Source organism: Eublepharis macularius, chromosome 5 (genome assembly GCF_028583425.1).
Source record: "Eublepharis macularius isolate TG4126 chromosome 5, MPM_Emac_v1.0, whole genome shotgun sequence".
Taxonomy (NCBI): Eukaryota; Metazoa; Chordata; class Lepidosauria; order Squamata; family Eublepharidae; genus Eublepharis; species Eublepharis macularius.
This window is the reverse complement of record NC_072794.1, coordinates 105,243,716-105,260,067: the sequence shown is the minus strand read 5'-3', so window position 1 is coordinate 105,260,067 and position 16,352 is coordinate 105,243,716. Positions and strand designations below refer to the sequence as shown.

Here is a 16,352-nt window from a genome sequence, read left to right as displayed (position 1 = left end):
GAGGTGAAGAATAGAGGTACAGGAGAGGCGACAGAGTGCACGCCTCCTGGCCCAATGCCAGCTGCTTGCGGATAGCCAGGATGAGTAGCTACAGGATCTCCCAAGCAGCTGGCTGTAAACATGCCCTTCCAGCACCTGGCCATAAAACTAGCCCACGGGGGACAGTAAGGCATGGAAGCAACAAGTCAGAATCTCCTGTGACCCTCTGGACCATTTCTTGACTTTGCCTACGTCATGCCCTCAAACCTGCCTGTGACTGACCCTCAGACCTCTAGATCCTGCTATTTGGATCTACCCTCGGATCAGCTTATGGACGGCACTTGGCTCTGTCCCTGACCTCTGAATGGACTTTGATCATGCTGCTTAGGCTGGCACTCGTCCTGCCTCACTCCACACGCTGACAGCATGGCCCACACTGCCTCAGCCCAGCCCAGGACAATGGCAAAAAGAATGATGTGACTAAACTGAAGGGGCACAGAAGCATCAAAAATGGAGGAAGAGCTAGAGGCTGTTTCAGAACAAGGAATGCAAGGTAGTGTGCTATACATCAGATAACATGCATTCAACATGCATTTATATAACATATAACATAGTCTTGAACATCCTAAAAATTAAGATTTGTTGTGGCGCACTTCATCAAATACGTGATGTGTAGTCTCAGTTGGTATACAACCATACATGCAAATAGTGGGATCAAATACAATGAAATACAAGAAGCCCATGGCATTTATAGGTTAAACTCCAATGTATCATCATTGCTTTGCCAGTCTAGTTTTCATAGCTTGTTATAGTGTGAAAGAAAACCTTGGTCTCAACTGAGTCCCAAATAAATACAGTCAAACTTACTGATACATTCTACTTCTGTTTTTATATGTAGAAATTGCTAAACTGAGTCCACCATCATCAACCAGAGGATCTGACCCAGAAGTATGGAGTAAAAGGATTCCCTTTATCTTCCCTCACTTCCCCCCCTTAATTTCCTTTCCCTTTCTTTTCTCGTGCTATAGTTTCTGTTTGGGAAAGAGAATGAGCGTTTCTGCTTTTCTTTTCTACTTGAAGAATAAACTCTGAAGTTTAGACACATTCTGTTTCACCCACATGCATCAGCTGGAAAGCCCACAACTTACCTGCACTTTCCTATCCAACTGTGAAGCATAGTGACCTTTTGCGCTAAGGACAAGGTGAAGGTCTGAGGGCATGCATCAGGTTTACCAGAAAGAAATTGTCGCTGGAGATGCCATTAAACAGCAGTATATAAAGCCAAACTTTTCTGTTCCAGTTTTAGATGACCTCTGAATTATGAAGGGGGAGGAGTGGTAAATGAGGATCCCTTTGAGAAATGCAGCTCAAAGCACTGGGGAAAGAATGTGGTTTCTTTCTTCTCTTTGATCTCTCCTCCACCAGTTCCTTGAGAAAGGTTTGTTCATTTCCCCTTGTGCCTTTTCTGCCCTAATTTTCTCCCACTTCTAATTTCTCCCTATTGACTTTAATTAGGATCTCATTAGTAACTTTCACTAGCCTGGTAAGCACTTCTGGGCCACAAATTGTCTTCCCCCTCCTCAGTCCCCAATGAGTTCGGTGCCCAACACAGCCTGTTTTCCTCAGACTGGAGGGCCAGGTCTCTGCAGTTTCTCACAGAAGCAAAGGCACAGAAAAGGATTTCATGAGACAGGACTTGGTGAAATCGCTCAGAAAATCTTACCTTCATCTAAACGGCACCATATTGGAAAATTCCTTAATTGCATGACTCCAAGAGACTACTGCCAACCTCTTAAGAAGTTTCCTAAATGAGTTCAGTTCTCTACAATGGATGATTTTTAAACATTGACAACCCCTCATGTGAACATTGTAAAAAACAACATACTCTTCTTACATACGCTCTTACGCTCTTTTCATCAAACATATGCCTATATATTTACAGCAATTTAATACTAGTATAGATTTATAGATAGGACTATGCAGATTTTAGACAGGCTTGGTCAGCAGTTGGGCCAAAATCTGCCCCCTATCACTGGCTGGCCCCGTTCCTCACCGAAAGGAACTCCATCTCCGTTCACATGCTGTATCCCTCAGTGCATTAGGCTTCTCCACATACTCCCTCTCTCATTTTGTTGGACATGTTGCTAATTATATTTATTATTGCCATTTGCCTCCTACGGTATGTGGGCAAAATATTAGTCTGGGATTAAGAAAGCAGTATCTTGATGCAGGTATGGTTGGTATCACATTCCATAAACAGACCTGAGAATCTAAAGCACCTTCATCAGACCTGTGCCTGCATTGGGGGTCCAGTCCTGTGAAGTTCTGGACATCATTAGTGGCTGATGAAAAATCAATGGTGCTCTAATGGCTCTTGGTGCACTGCCCCTTGAAAAGAATGCCTGCCCTGACAGCCTTCAACAATTACTCTCTAAGCAGGACTAATAATGCTGACTTGCGCTCCAGCTCCTTTTCAACTCCGATATGGTTGCCTTCCTTATTAATATTATCAGGTACTTTATGAAGACAGACTCTCCCAGGTTTCTGGTGCTAATAATAGCCCCAGCTCCACTGGACAAGACAGTCAATAATGGTAAGCCGGAGAGCTTATCTAAGGTGTACTCCCCTGCATACAAATCTCATTTAAAGAACGCCCAGTGTCAGTAAACAGTTTTATTACTGACTATTTATATTGGTTTCCCTTTATCCCCACAGATCTGATGGTAAATTACCCACCCGAGCGCTATTCATTCAGGGTCCCTCATAGTTAACAAACCAGTCACAGGCACTGCTGTGGTGGAACACATGTATTGATTTCCCCCAAATCAAGAGAGGGCCAGAGAGAATGCAGGGGCTTTTCATTACAGTGGGAGCCGCCGATGTGGGGGGGAGAGGCTCCTTTTGCTGCATTTGAATGAAGGAAATGGAATCTTTGGCACAAGTCTTTGGAGGAGAGATTTTCACCCAGAAGAGACCCAAAAGTGGGTAAAAAATGTGGTGGTGCACTGACAGGCCTAATGTTGGAATTGCGGGGCCTGTGCCACGCTGCTTGGCAGTGGTGACCAAAAATAGTCCTCCATTACACTGATGGTCCTCCTTCCTTCCATCACAGAGCTCAAGGAGGCACAGGTAGAATTCTCCAGAGGCCTCCAGAGGCCAGGTGCCGTCCTGCTCCAAAGCTTCAGCAAAGGTGGTGTATCATGAGCCTTCCAACCATGCCCTGAGACAATGCTTGCTGGAACAGACCAAGGCTGGCCAGCCAGTTGTCCCTGGGCATTCTAGGCCTACTAGAATGAAATGTTCCCTCCCAAGATGAAACAGTGCAGAAACCAGACAGCAGAAGCAACCCAGAAGAGGGCAGCTAAAGCAGCCAAGCACAGACTACGCAGCTGTTCGCCACCTAACCACAATGGTGGTGAAGTGCTAAGGGGAGCAGATCCCAGCAGGATCCACTTGTTTCTCAGCAGCAATCATTTAGCAAGGGGCTAAGAGCCGTCTCAAAGATCAACTAAACTAGAGCATTCCACATTGTCCTGGCAAGTGGACAGCTCCCAACAGACCTCATCGTTCCCAGCAATGCCCCACCAGCTTTCCAGCAAATTCAGGCTCCACAGCGCAGGCATGGCATAGCTTTAGGCAGCTCTGCTCCGCGTGCTCTTCCAGGCTCTGCGCATCTTTTGTGGCGTCGGCTTCTGCAGCCGCCCCCTGTAGAGCGCAAGGAGGCCATCGCAGGACCCAAAGGGAATGGCAGCCGGGGGCGAGGGGGGCGCAGCAGGGCACCCCGGCAGCTCTTTCTCCAAGCGGCTGCCCGTGCCAGAAGGGCCAGCGTGCCAAGCAGTCTTAACTCGGCCAGCCAGACTGGTGCCCCCTCCCGTCTCTCCGTGGCTGGCCTGGACGAGGAGCCCAGAGTGCTGCATTGCCCGACCGGCCCACCCATGCCCTGCGGCTTTCACCTGTGCTGAGGGAGGAGGGCGGGCGCGCATCCAGCTTCCAGCAGGACTCTCTTCTGGCAAAGCGGGACGGGGACGGGGAGACGCCGCAGCGCCAGGGAATGCTGCAGCGAGCGGCTCGGAGCGGATCAGGTGGGCAGGCCAGGCAGCGGCTCCCGGGCGTGCGGCGCGGAAGGGGTTACGCGGCGGGAGACGCACAGCCAGGGGCTTCGCGGCAGGTGGCCTCCGTCTGGGAGGCCGGCCGGCTGCCAAGGGGGAGGCCGGCGCCGCTCGCGGGGCCCTGCGGTGGAGCGGAGAGAGAAACTTTCCCTGGATCTTTTCTCCGGCACCAGGAGAAGGAAGACGCAAGCGCCACCGCTCCGTCGGCCTGGGGAGACGCCGCCGCCGCCGCCGCCGCCTCGGGGGAGCGGATCTAGACAGGCTCGCCAGCCCCCTCGGGGAGGTGCAGCGCTGAAGATACGCCCCCCCCCCCCCCCGCTCCCAAGCTGCCGGCGGCGCTTCTGGCCTAGCTGATCCTCTGCAGTCCGGAGATCACGAGGGAAGCGGCGGCCGCCGCCTTTCGACTCCGTTTGGAGCCAGGACGTGCCACCCCTCCCGCTGCGGAAAGCGGGAAATCCCGGGGGAGGGCCGGCGGCGGCTGCGCTTGCCTGGTCAGCTCTTGCTGGGCACCGAAACTTCCCGGCGGCTCCAGGTCAATTGGATCGAACCCGCCCTCGCACCCCCGTCCCGCGGGACCCGCCTCGCCGCTGCTGGTGCCCATCGGCTCCTTCTGGCCAAGCGCCTGCCACAGGTAGCCGACGTGCCGCACAGGCTGCGAGCGGCGGGGAGCGCTCGAGAGATCCGGCGTGACCCGCCGAGGGGCGAGCGGGGCGCCTCCGCGCCTTCCGCAGCCTCCCTCTCGGACCGCAGCCCAGGATGAATCCTTCCTCTCGCGCCCTGGGGAAGCCGGCGGAGCGGGCGGCCGCGCCAGCGGGGAGCCGCGCAGTTGCGGGGGCTCTGGGAGGGGAGAGCGTCGCAGCGGGGGCTTCGCTGGGCAAACTGCATCAAACGGCAAAGGGAGACGGCTGCTGAATTGCCGGGCGCCGAGGGAGACGGAGCGCGCCCGGACGGGACTTCTGCCGGCACCACGGAGAGGGGCGGGGTTCCTCCGGTTGCAATCCCGCCGATACTTCTCAAAGCCATTCGCTGGTGCAAAGCGGGGTTTGGTGCAAGACGTGGACGCTGAGCGAGGCGGGCGGCGGGGGCGGCGTGTGAACAGAGATCCCGGGAGAGAGACGCACCCTTGGGCTTCGGGATGAAGCGTGCCCAGCCCTGAAGGAGCCGGTGGGGCCTCGCAAGTTGGGCCGGAGGTGCACATTCTTCTGGAAGCCTGATGCTGCCGCCCAGCACTCCCCTCTGCTCTGAAGGGAATGCAGCTGCACTCCAGGCGCCGCTGCAGCCCCTCCGTGCCGAGCAGACGCCCCCCTGGTAGTTGGATTTAGAGACGGGGAGGGGGAGCTATCCGCCTTGGCCCGGCTGGAGGCCGATCTGGGAAGACCTCGACAAGGATGCTGGCCGGATGGAGAGAGCTGTCTACAGGGATCAGCGCTATACTTTGTTGCCTCCTTTTCTTCTGGCTCTTGTACTCTCATCCACCCAAGGAAGGTAAGTTCTGCTCTCTTTTGTACTCCGCCTTGTTGCTCTGCCAGCATTTATACAAAAAAAGACAAAAGGAGCCCTTTCCGCACATTTTACCAAACAAATGTGAACAGACCCACCTGGTGATAAAACTTGTCTGCTCTAGTGGAATTCTCTTACCCACAGGCTCATAACCTGTCCACTCTTCTGGGTATTTTGCTACTGCCAGCTGTTTTGCTTCTAGCACAGCCAGGAGTCCACAGAGGGGAATGGATTAAATCCCGGGGCGCTCAGGGCAGCAGTTCTCTCCTCCTCCATGTTATCCTCACAACACCCCTATGAGGTAGAATAGACTGAGGAAAAGAGAGTGGTTGGCCCAAGGTCACCAGTGAACTTCATAACTGAGTGAGGATTTGAACTTGGGCCTGCTTTATTGCTAGTCTGATGCACTAACCACTACACTACACAGTCTAGAAAATGAAATCACACCACACTGGTTAAGAAAAATGGGGACTGACTGAAAGCAATATTCCCAAGACCATCCAGCTCCTCAGACCACCTCTAAAAGAGTCTGACGCTCTTAGGTCTGGGCAGTATTTTCAGGCTTAAGGCATATTTTGATCTCAGGTAAAAACATCAGAAATACTTTCTGTTTAACAGAGAAAACAGAAATGTAGAAACTAGTTTAAAATATTAAAACTTTGGCATAGAAACTGGCCAAGGCACGCATACAGCTTGGGTTACTTTATGCAGAATAGTTTCAGTTCCCAAGTTAAAACAGGAATGAAGACTTCAAGCTTAGCCAAGATGGCTTCTGAATGAGTCCAGGAAACGTGGCATGGGTGCTCTTGGTCAGTGGTGTTGCAACTCAGCCACAGATTTTTAAAAATGAGCCAATTTTCTCTTTTGTAAAATACAGCAGAGGCAAAGGTGAGAGACTGGTGACATCACTTCCAACCAATTGCAGTCCTTCTTTCCCAGGTATCATGGAATCAATTAAATATATACATTTCAAATGCATAAGAGACTATTTCATTTCCTCCAGATTTTCATACTGGTAACAGGATTTAACAAAAGGGCAGACCCAAAGTGTTAAGGCTATAATCCCATGTAGATTTATATGGGAATGATCCCCATTGAACCAAGTGGGACACCTTCAAGGTATGTGTATAAGATCACAGCGCATGTGGCAAGATGTTTAGGTAACAAATTTGTCATATCTGAGCTTTTGAACTTGATAGTCCATTGTGGGGTAGGGTAAGATAAAGACATGGCTTTTCCAGCCCAGAAAGATCCATTTACACTTGGCATGTACAAAAGAAGAAAAGGGAAACTTTCACAAAAGGAGAGCACATGTGGGCCATAGAACTGGATTTGGAGTTCATTTCTCTCCACATCAAGCTGATTTTCCCTGCCACCATGTTAGAACTGGGCAGTTCCTGGCTGCAGTGCTGTTCGCAGTGTATTGAGCAATCATATCCTTATGATTCTAATGATGCATACATCTAAGTATTCGTCCACAGCCCTTCTGCTGGCTAAGCTGTTTTCCATAGGTGAATCTCATTATATTTGTAAGACAAACTTTCCTAGAAGGATGTTCACATAGAAGAACAACAGATTCATCTTTTCACCTCTGGCCAGTGGCTGAGACACTTAGCTATTATTTATGTCTTTGGTTTTTACATTAATATCCTGCTTTTCTCCCCAGTTGGGACCCCAAAGGCCTTTCCCCCTATTTTATCCTTTTTGTGAAGTAGGTTAGGCTGAGAGTGTGTGACTGGCCCAAGGTCACCCAGCAAGCTTCCGTGGCAGAGTGGGGATTTGAACCTGGCTCTCCCAAGGTCCTAGCCCACCACTCTAGCCACTACACTATGCTGGTGCTCTGGGCTGATTTTTACTTTGAGCATGGTTAAGATGAGTCATGGAAGGCATGTCCATGTTTATTGCATGGGAATTTGGGGACAAACTAGGTCTGAAACCTGCAGTTCAGTTGGAGAAATCAGTCTAAAATTTAGACCAGGTCTTCTTGGAACTGAACGTGCACAGAAGAAAAGCATCTCAGTCTAGTGCAGTGAGTTTTCCTGCAACTGATTTCCACATGAGGTGTTGCCCACTGGCAAGTTTTTGTTTCTCTTTCTGGTTACGCCTGTCTGTCTATCTATGGTATATTAAATCCCACTGTTTCTCTAGAGCATGGTTCTCCCTTCCTCATATTATCCTCACAACAACCCTGTGATGTAGGTTGGGCTGAAAACATGTGTCCAGCCCACAGTTGCCCAGCAAGCTTTCATGACAGAATGGGAATTCAAGCCTGCATCTCCCAGATCCTGCTCTAGCACCCTAATCATAATGCCCCTTGCTATCTAAGAACAGAAATACTTGATATACTATAAACAGCAACGTTTTCACAAAGTCTTCTGTTCCCTATGAGAAAAGTCTACCAGTACCAGATTAGAGGAGAGAGAAGCATCTGGAATTAAATATTAGGGAGGGGGAGAGTTAGGCGACCACAAGATCTGCTATAGTATGAACATGTGAAGATGCCTACAGAATATTGGTTCTTCTGGTTTCTGAATTGGCTCCTGTTACTGGCAGTGGCTCTCTAGCATCTCAAGCACAACTAGGCTCTTCTCAACATCGGCTGTAGTTGCCAGGAATTGAATTTGGGACCTTCTGCATGCAAAGAATGTGCTCTGCCCCTGAGCCACAAGCCTTTCTGTCAGTTAAGATATGGACTTACATGATACAGACATGCATGTCCGTTGATGGCTAAAGAGTTGAGAAGAAGGACTGGAAGATCAATTTCTGTTCCTGCTATTTGCAACCTGAAGATAGTTTGAAGTGCTGGGTAGCAAACCTAAATGAGGCCTGGTCTATAGGTGGAAGAATGCGGGTAGGGTGGGGTAGAACACTCTAAGGATAGAATTGACCACGCCACTTCAAATTGTGGGTGGGGAATACCACTTTTAATGCTTCAAGGTGTTTAAAAACTCATTGTAAATAGAAGACCAGCACAGCCGGCAAAGACTGGGGTTGCAGAAATGTTCCCCCTAATGTGTTAGTTTTCTCTCTGAGGAACTTGCCAATGGACACCTCCATCTGAAGTGGTATAGGCCAATTGTGAGGAATGCTGCTTCCTTCAGCTTACCATTCTACCACCTTGTTCCCGCCTTGTTCTGCTGCTTGTACAGATCTAGCATTCCTCCATGCAGTACAGAAGTTATGATGGCAGGACAGGACAGAAGTTCCATTTGGATACATTAGGTTTGTCTGGAAGTCCTGGACCATAAAAAGCTGATGTTTCTTTTGTTCCCCTAAAATATATTTCCCATGATAAGGACAACTTTGGGTCCATCTAGGCTACTGTGGCTTGCTCATTCAATGCAACCTATTATTTGTAGTGCTTGTTATTCAAGAGAATGATGAGTTCACATCTCTCCTTTTTGATTACCCATTGGAGTTAATCATGTGCTGACAGAAGCCCTGTTCATGTGCTGCAGTGAATGCATGTACATGCATGTTTTGTATGTGTATACCTGTTTGTAAGAAAGAGCTAAGGTGCAGTCAACCCCAGTACCTGGAGTTTAAATCATATGTTCAGTTGCATATGTGTTGAATGTAATAGAATTACTCAGCACATATATAAGGAAAAATCAAGTGTACTGTCCATGGAATGTATGTGCATTCACTACAACTTGTGAACAGGGTTACAGTGGAGTGCCTTGGCAGTAGCCAATATGTACAATTTGATGTGAGATTCAACCCTGCAACTTCAGTAGATGAAGTTGCATGTCTGTCCCACATCACAATAGGGTTTCAGGTTAAAAAGACCTTCTGGGCATTATATACTGCCACCTCAATCACTTTTATATATATTATGAGGTAGGTTTCATTTTGGTTCAGTGACCCCTGTTTTAGATGCTGGCTTCCAGGGGGAGCTTCTCTGTCACAAGAAGAACTCAGTGTTTGTGTGTTTTCATTGTAACTGAGAAAATCCTGATTCCTTTTATAACTAAAGCACTCTGTGTGAAGCACCTCTGAATGACAATGTGCCACAGTATCTGAGGTACAGGGAATTAACACAAATAGCGGATGTTTCTCCTGCTACTTCCTTTGTCATCGTGTATAACAACCCTGCCTGTCCAGAAACTGCAGAAGAAATCCTGTGCTGATGTTCACTCACCCAGAAACATAAAAAGCCCCGTCAGCTTAAATGTTCCACTGAGAGCTCCCAAGACAGGCCTCTTGCAAACAAGGATGTGAGGGGAGCACTTTGCAGATCTGTGGATCCATCCATAATGTCACAATTAGCAGCTGTGACTAAACGCTCATCTAGTAATTCAAACGTTGCAGCCTCAGCCAGTCAAACAGCAGCTCAGTGGTGGCCTCAGGCATTCAGGAGACAAAACCCTGCCAAGTTCTCTGCAGCTTTCGAGGGGCTCTGAGGGTGCTGTAAGACATAAGGCCAGTGGCTGCACAGCTTCCTTTGCGGTGCAGTGGTTCAAGCAGCCCAGTACTTGCAACACATTCCAGTGCCATTCTTGAAACAAAACCTTCAGGCTATTGTAAGTATAGATAGAACTAGTTACTGTCCAAGACGAGTCATTCTGAGACTAGCCTTGCTATTTTCACCTTGGGTAAGGTGTGATATTGTTAAATGGAACAACCTTTTGCTGAATCTGGAAATAGACTAGCATTTGAATAATACAGAATTCTTCATTAGAGGCCAGTCTGATACAGAACTATGTGAAAAGGTAAGATCCTGTAACATCTTAGAGCAAAAGTGGACAAGACTCTGGGAGATTCATGAACGAATGGCTCTCCCAAGCATCCTTTAAATTGATAAACAGCAGCTGCATGGGGAGGGGGAATGGCCTGGATCAGGGTTGTAGTGCTTGGACAGGGACACTGGATCCTCTCCCCTCTACCATTTTCCTGTTTTCAAACATTCGTCTCTGCTGCTCCTGCAGTTTTCCTTGTTGAAGGGAAGCATACAGCTTGCTGGTACATTACCCGTATGTTTCCCTCTGTGGGGCAAATTGCAGTTCATGGTGGGGAGTGGGGGTGGTAAGGAAAATGGCATGGGGAAAAGGGTTAATCTTTCCTCTCCCTGCTGTGAATCCTTAGTCTGAATCAGAGCCTGCACAATTGCTATTTACCAATTAAAAATGCTTGGGAGATCCATTTGCAGATCTTTTAGCATCTTGTCTGGTTTGCTCCTCAGTGACTAACAAGTGTGTTGTTTAGCTTTTAAAGTTTAGTTAATTAAAAGCTAGTTTAGCCTTTAAAATGCCACAGAATTTGCCTTTTTTTTTCTTCCAACAGATTGTTGCTGCTAGTTTTCTGCAGCATCTGTGTTAAACTCAAAAATGTGTGTGTCCCCACAGTAATAATGTGTTGGTCCAGTAAAAGTTTACATCTGTTCATTTTGTACCTCCATTTCTCCATAAGATATGCCACTGTTATGGTCCTATTATTGCAGAGGGATAGCTGGAAACGAGATTTAGTTGCATGCTATTGCCTCAGGTCATCCAAGGAGCTTGTGGCTTAGGCAAGATACGAACTCGGGTCTTTCTGATTCACACTCTTAGTCACTACACCAAAACAGTACCAAACTACCCTGGAATGTGCAGGCATTGCTTGCAAGAGACCATCTTGTTTGCTCCTGCTCTGTGTTTCCACTGGAGTTTATGATCTCTTAATCTATAGCTGGGTTCATGTGTGGTGGTATAGGTCATGGCTGGGGCATTGAGGCTCCTGCTGCAGGCCAGAGGATGGCACTAGATGGTTCTCAGACCTCTTCCACGCCCTGAAAACAAAGAATCATGTATAATGAAGTTAAACAGAAGAACTGTGGTGCATAATACTTTGTACTTCCTGTGTTCCTATTAATTAATTAATTAAAATATGTATATCCTTTCCCCCTTTTGTGTCTCAAGGCAGTTTACAAGTCAAAGTTAAAAACATTACATTTTAAAACCCTCTCCCCTACAAAAGTTGCTTACAGTTTATCCTTCATTAAAAGCCCTATCAAATACAACAGCCTTGCAGTGTCTGGTGAAGATTTCCTGAGACTCTTGAGGTGAAACATTGTTGGCATTCCAATGATACTAAGGAAACTGGGAAGAGGAATTGTTAGCTCTTGCTGCACCCAGGAAATGGGGATTTGGTTTTGCAGAGAAGCAGTTTTTATTCCAGTAGAATTAGTCTAGAATCAATAGCACTGTCTGTTTTTACTCTTGCGAACACTGACACAGATTATAATTGTCTTTTGCTACATTTTGGGACATATTTCTGAGATCACAGAACATGGCAGTCATCCCCTTAACATGCTGTAATTGCCTCTTTGCTCACACAACTGAAGCAGTTGAAGTCTTTTCCTCTTTTCTTTCAGTCAATATTTTTAGGATTTGTAGTTCAATTTCTTTTTGTTTCATTTCTACATTCTCTTGTCACTCCTTTGTTTCTGTGATGTTATATTTGTCATGCTTGCAGTGCGCAACAGGGATATAGGTGCTGCTGGAAAGGGTGGATTACACTGCCTACTCCTACTTACAGGTAGTAGGCCAAGGAACCTAGTCATAAGTAAATTTACACTTAGATCAGTGTCTCTAGTTACTTTTTCAAGCAGCAGAGTTGGAAACAGTGTTCCTTTGCAATGCATGATGCAGGCAGTGCAGATAAGTTAGTAATTCTTTAACAAGGCACAAAATCCAGAAGTGAAATACTTCTAGGTGGAAGCAATTCCGCAGTAAAACCAGTCATGTACTGATCCTCCAAGCTAGTTTGTACCTTTTCCATAAGTTACTTTTCACCCAACTTTCTGTTTACTGTCTGCTACCATTTGGAATTGTTCTTTATCAGGAACAAGGTTCAGACTATACTCAGTGTGTTCTAGGACACTTCTTGCCCTAATAACCTCCCAAGAAGAAAGCTGTAACAGGCTCTTTGTCAGGCTGCCCTTGAATGTGTTGAGAAGTTGCTGTTGGATCAGAACATTGACTGGTGTGGGACATTAGATACAGAGGACAGAGAACATGTGTAATTATTTATTTAAAACATTCATTAGCTGCCTTTCTACCTTGCAGGAACTCAAGGCAGCTTACAATATAAATAAAATAATAAAAAAAACCAAATTAAAACAAAGTTTAAAAACACTGTTTAGGACTCCCAGTGAACATAAACACACAATTAATTAAAAGCAGTCCTAAATAAAAATGGCTTCATCTACCTCCTGGGGATGCTGTTCCTTAACCATGGGACTGATGCTGCAAAGGCCCTACCTACCAGATGAACTTCTTTAGCTGATTGGATAGTCAGGAGGGCCTCTCCATGCAATCTTAATTTCCAGGCAGGAAGGAGAAGACGATCCTTCAGTTACCCCAGTCCCAAGCCATGTAGGGTTTTAAAGGTCAAAACCAACACCTTGGATTGTGCTCAGGAGCCAGTGTAAATGCTGTAATATTAGGGGTCACATGTTCCAGACAACTGACCCCAACTAGCAGTCTAGCTATTGCATTCTACTCTAGCTGCAGCTTTTTCAAGGGTTGCTCCAAGTAGAGAGCATTGCAGTTGTCCAATCTAGTGAGGTCAGTAGCACTGAGCAGTCAAATGGGATCAGGTCCTGAGTCATCAAAAGCAGGAAAACTTTATAAAGATAATTATCAAAAAAGTTTGGACAGGAATTATTGAAGACTTACAGAGATGGGAAAAATTAAATATTTCATGGCTAGGAAGAATTTCAGTTGATAAAATGAATACCCAAATTGAATTTTTTATTTTAAATTATTCCAATTTATATAGAACAAAAGATTTTCAATGTGGCAGAAAGTAATAAATGACTTCATATGGAAATAATAGAAACCAAGGATACGACTCAAAGTATTACAAGATGACAAAACCCGAGACGGATTGGCTGTACCAAATATCAAATTGTATCATCAAACAGCAGTGTTAGTTTGGATAACAGACTGGATTACAAATCCAAGTAGTAGACATATCATATTGGAGACAGAGGACACTAAAGAAGGTATCCATAATTATTTATGGACAAAGAAATCATGGAAATCCATTCACAAACAGAATGGGACCTATATTATAAGAGATTGGCTGCTCAAAATGTGGTTCCAATGTTGAAACAGACTGAGTCCACCAATCTCCTCATTGATGTCGCCATTTAATGCCTACTATGATGTAGCCACGAGAAACAGAACTGATAACTCAGTTATGAATCAGTGATGGGCAAAGAAGGTAACAAAAAAACCTAGCAAGAAATTCAAGATCAAGGTAAAAATATACCATGGCTGATATATCACCAAATAGTATCAAAACTAAAGGAACAAATTCTCAAAGAAGGTGGCAGGCTGAGAGAAAAAACTCAGTATGAACTATTAATATTTGGAGCAGAAATGGGCACGAACCGGAAAAAAATGAACTGTGTGGTTCGTGGTTCATCACATTTCACAAATCACAAACTCTCATGAATTTTCCCCGGTTCACGAATCGGTTCATTTTGGTTCATGAAAATGTGACTTCCGGTCCAGCAAATCACCACTTCTGGGTCAGCAGAAGGTCTGCAGGAAATCCATCCCCTGTTGCTTAGGAAACTGATTGATCGGCGCCAGGCTGTCTGCAGTGATGAACCAGAAAATGAACCAAACGAACCAGCCTAAAGTTCATGGTGGTTCGTAAGAAATGGGTTCTGACGAACTGCTGGTTTGCAAACCATGAACCGGCCTGGTTCATGCTGAATTTTGGTTCATATTTCATTTCGTGCCCGTCTCTAATCTGGAGATCTGAGGCATCTCTTGGGAAAGACTTATAAAATATTATTGCAATAACATACAGAAATGGAGCAAGTAAAAACTTTTACGATAAAATGAATGCAAAATTTCGGAGAAACTATCCCGAGGGACTTATGGGAAAATTTATGAACTAAGGACACAAAATTTACAGACTGTCAGTTATTTAGAGAGAATTGGTATAAAATGTTTTTTAGATGGTACTCTACTCCCAAAGACATTGCGAGAATCAGTAAGGGTTACAGTGGACATTGTTGGAAATGTCGGAGCATGGATGCAACATTTTATCATATGTGGTGGACTTGCAAAGAAACACAAAAATATTAGATAAAAATACATGAAGAGATGCAAAAGATTCTTAAACTTAGATTTGAATTAAATCCAAAAAGTATGCTCTTAAATATCTTACCAATTAATGTTAGAAAAGAGCAGGGAGATCTTTTCCATTACATGGCGACGGCAGCAAGAGTATTATTTGCAACAAAATGGAAAACAGATTCCTGTCCTGATGAGTTAGAGTGGAGAGTTAAGATTTATGAATACACTTTAATGGCTAAACTGACTACCTATCTAAATAATAGACAGCCAAATTTTGGGGGAAATGGAAGGACCTCTTTGATTACTTAGGCAGAAATTAACTGCTATAGAAGTTTGCATAACTAGAACTAACCAAGAAGAGGGAAGGAGAATTATGATGCATCTATGCTTAGGTATGATAAATTTAGAATGTTTTTGTTTACTAGGTCAATGTAAGTTTAAATGTGCTGTTTGTTTAACTCTCAAAACTATTCTATATGTATTGTTTATATAGGATTGTATAAGTCTCAACTTAATTTCCAATCTAGTACCTGTATAATCCTTTATTATGCACTTATTTTCATATCTTTTCTTTTGTAAATAAAATCTTTATAATAAAAAAGCAGGAAAACTTATAAAAATACATGCAGCAAAGTAAATCTTACACAGCAAATGTACTTCTAATGGAAACTTCTTAGCTTCTCACATCTACTTATTCAGATAACAAATAACTCTCTAGGAAAGAGAGCTGTAGATTGAATGTATATATTACAGTTCAGATAAATATGAAAAGGCTGCTGCATGTGCCTGTATAAATCCCAGTGAACTCGCATGTTTTCATCACATGAATGGTATTGAAGATGATGTGAGGAAATGAGAAAATGTTGTTACCCAGCTAATAGGGAAGAAGGCTAACAGAAAGGTTTTGGAATTTATTTAAAGGGAAAGGATTTTTTTTTTAAAAAAAATGCATGTTGACTATATAATGCATCACAGCAGAATGGCTAGGCCTTGCAAAGAAGTAAAGGGAATTCAGAAAAATAGAGTAATCAGGGTGGATTAACCAGCAGGTCTGGTCAAGGTTAACCAGCAGGTCTCAACAGTGGCTTCTTTTAGACCTCACAGGAGCACTCAGGACAGGAGTTGCTAAGTGGCATCAGTGAAGCAAGAGGATAACTAAAGGAATTTGTTAGGGCAAGAATAAAAGTGTGGATATGCAGGTGGAAAAGAGGAAAGGATTCATTGAAGCAGTTTACTGCCAGTTTGTTGCATGAGGTATGTGTATCTGACAGTCCAGTTTATCTGGAGGAAGGCTAATATGAGGGTGTTGTGTTGCAGCCTAGGCATTTCCTAGGCCAGAGAATGGAGGGAAGAACAAAAGAGATTTGAGAAGCCAAGCCACTATGTCTAGGGGTGGCTCTTCAAGTAAAGCACCTGAGTGAACCAACACTTCTCTATTAGTGTTCCATCTTATATTATACTAATAGCAAAGTGGCCCTGATCTGAGGATGCTTAAATCTGGAGATTGGAGCCACGAATGGACAAGAAAGGTCTTCCTACACACCTGAAAAATGCCCCAGATTTGCAGAAAAATCTGAAATCTAACCCCCCCAAAAACATTAGGGGTCAACTCCTCCAGCGATTAAAAGAATGTATAGCTTTAACCAGATGCCCTCAGTATCTGTTGCTAGGGAACCAAGTAACAGTT

The 16,352-nt window shown here is 45.2% G+C and overlaps 1 protein-coding gene across 1 annotated transcript in view; it reads left to right on the top strand.

Moving 5' to 3' along the window:
- The first annotated feature begins 5,476 nt into the window (after positions 1-5,476).
- Positions 5,477-16,352, top strand: part of LOC129331326 (chemokine-like protein TAFA-5) — a 32,673-nt gene continuing 21,797 nt past the window's right edge. Inside the window, exon 1 of the mRNA XM_054981807.1 lies at positions 5,477-5,573. Coding sequence (XP_054837782.1) covers positions 5,477-5,573 — 97 coding nt within the window. The remainder of the gene's footprint in view (positions 5,574-16,352) is intronic.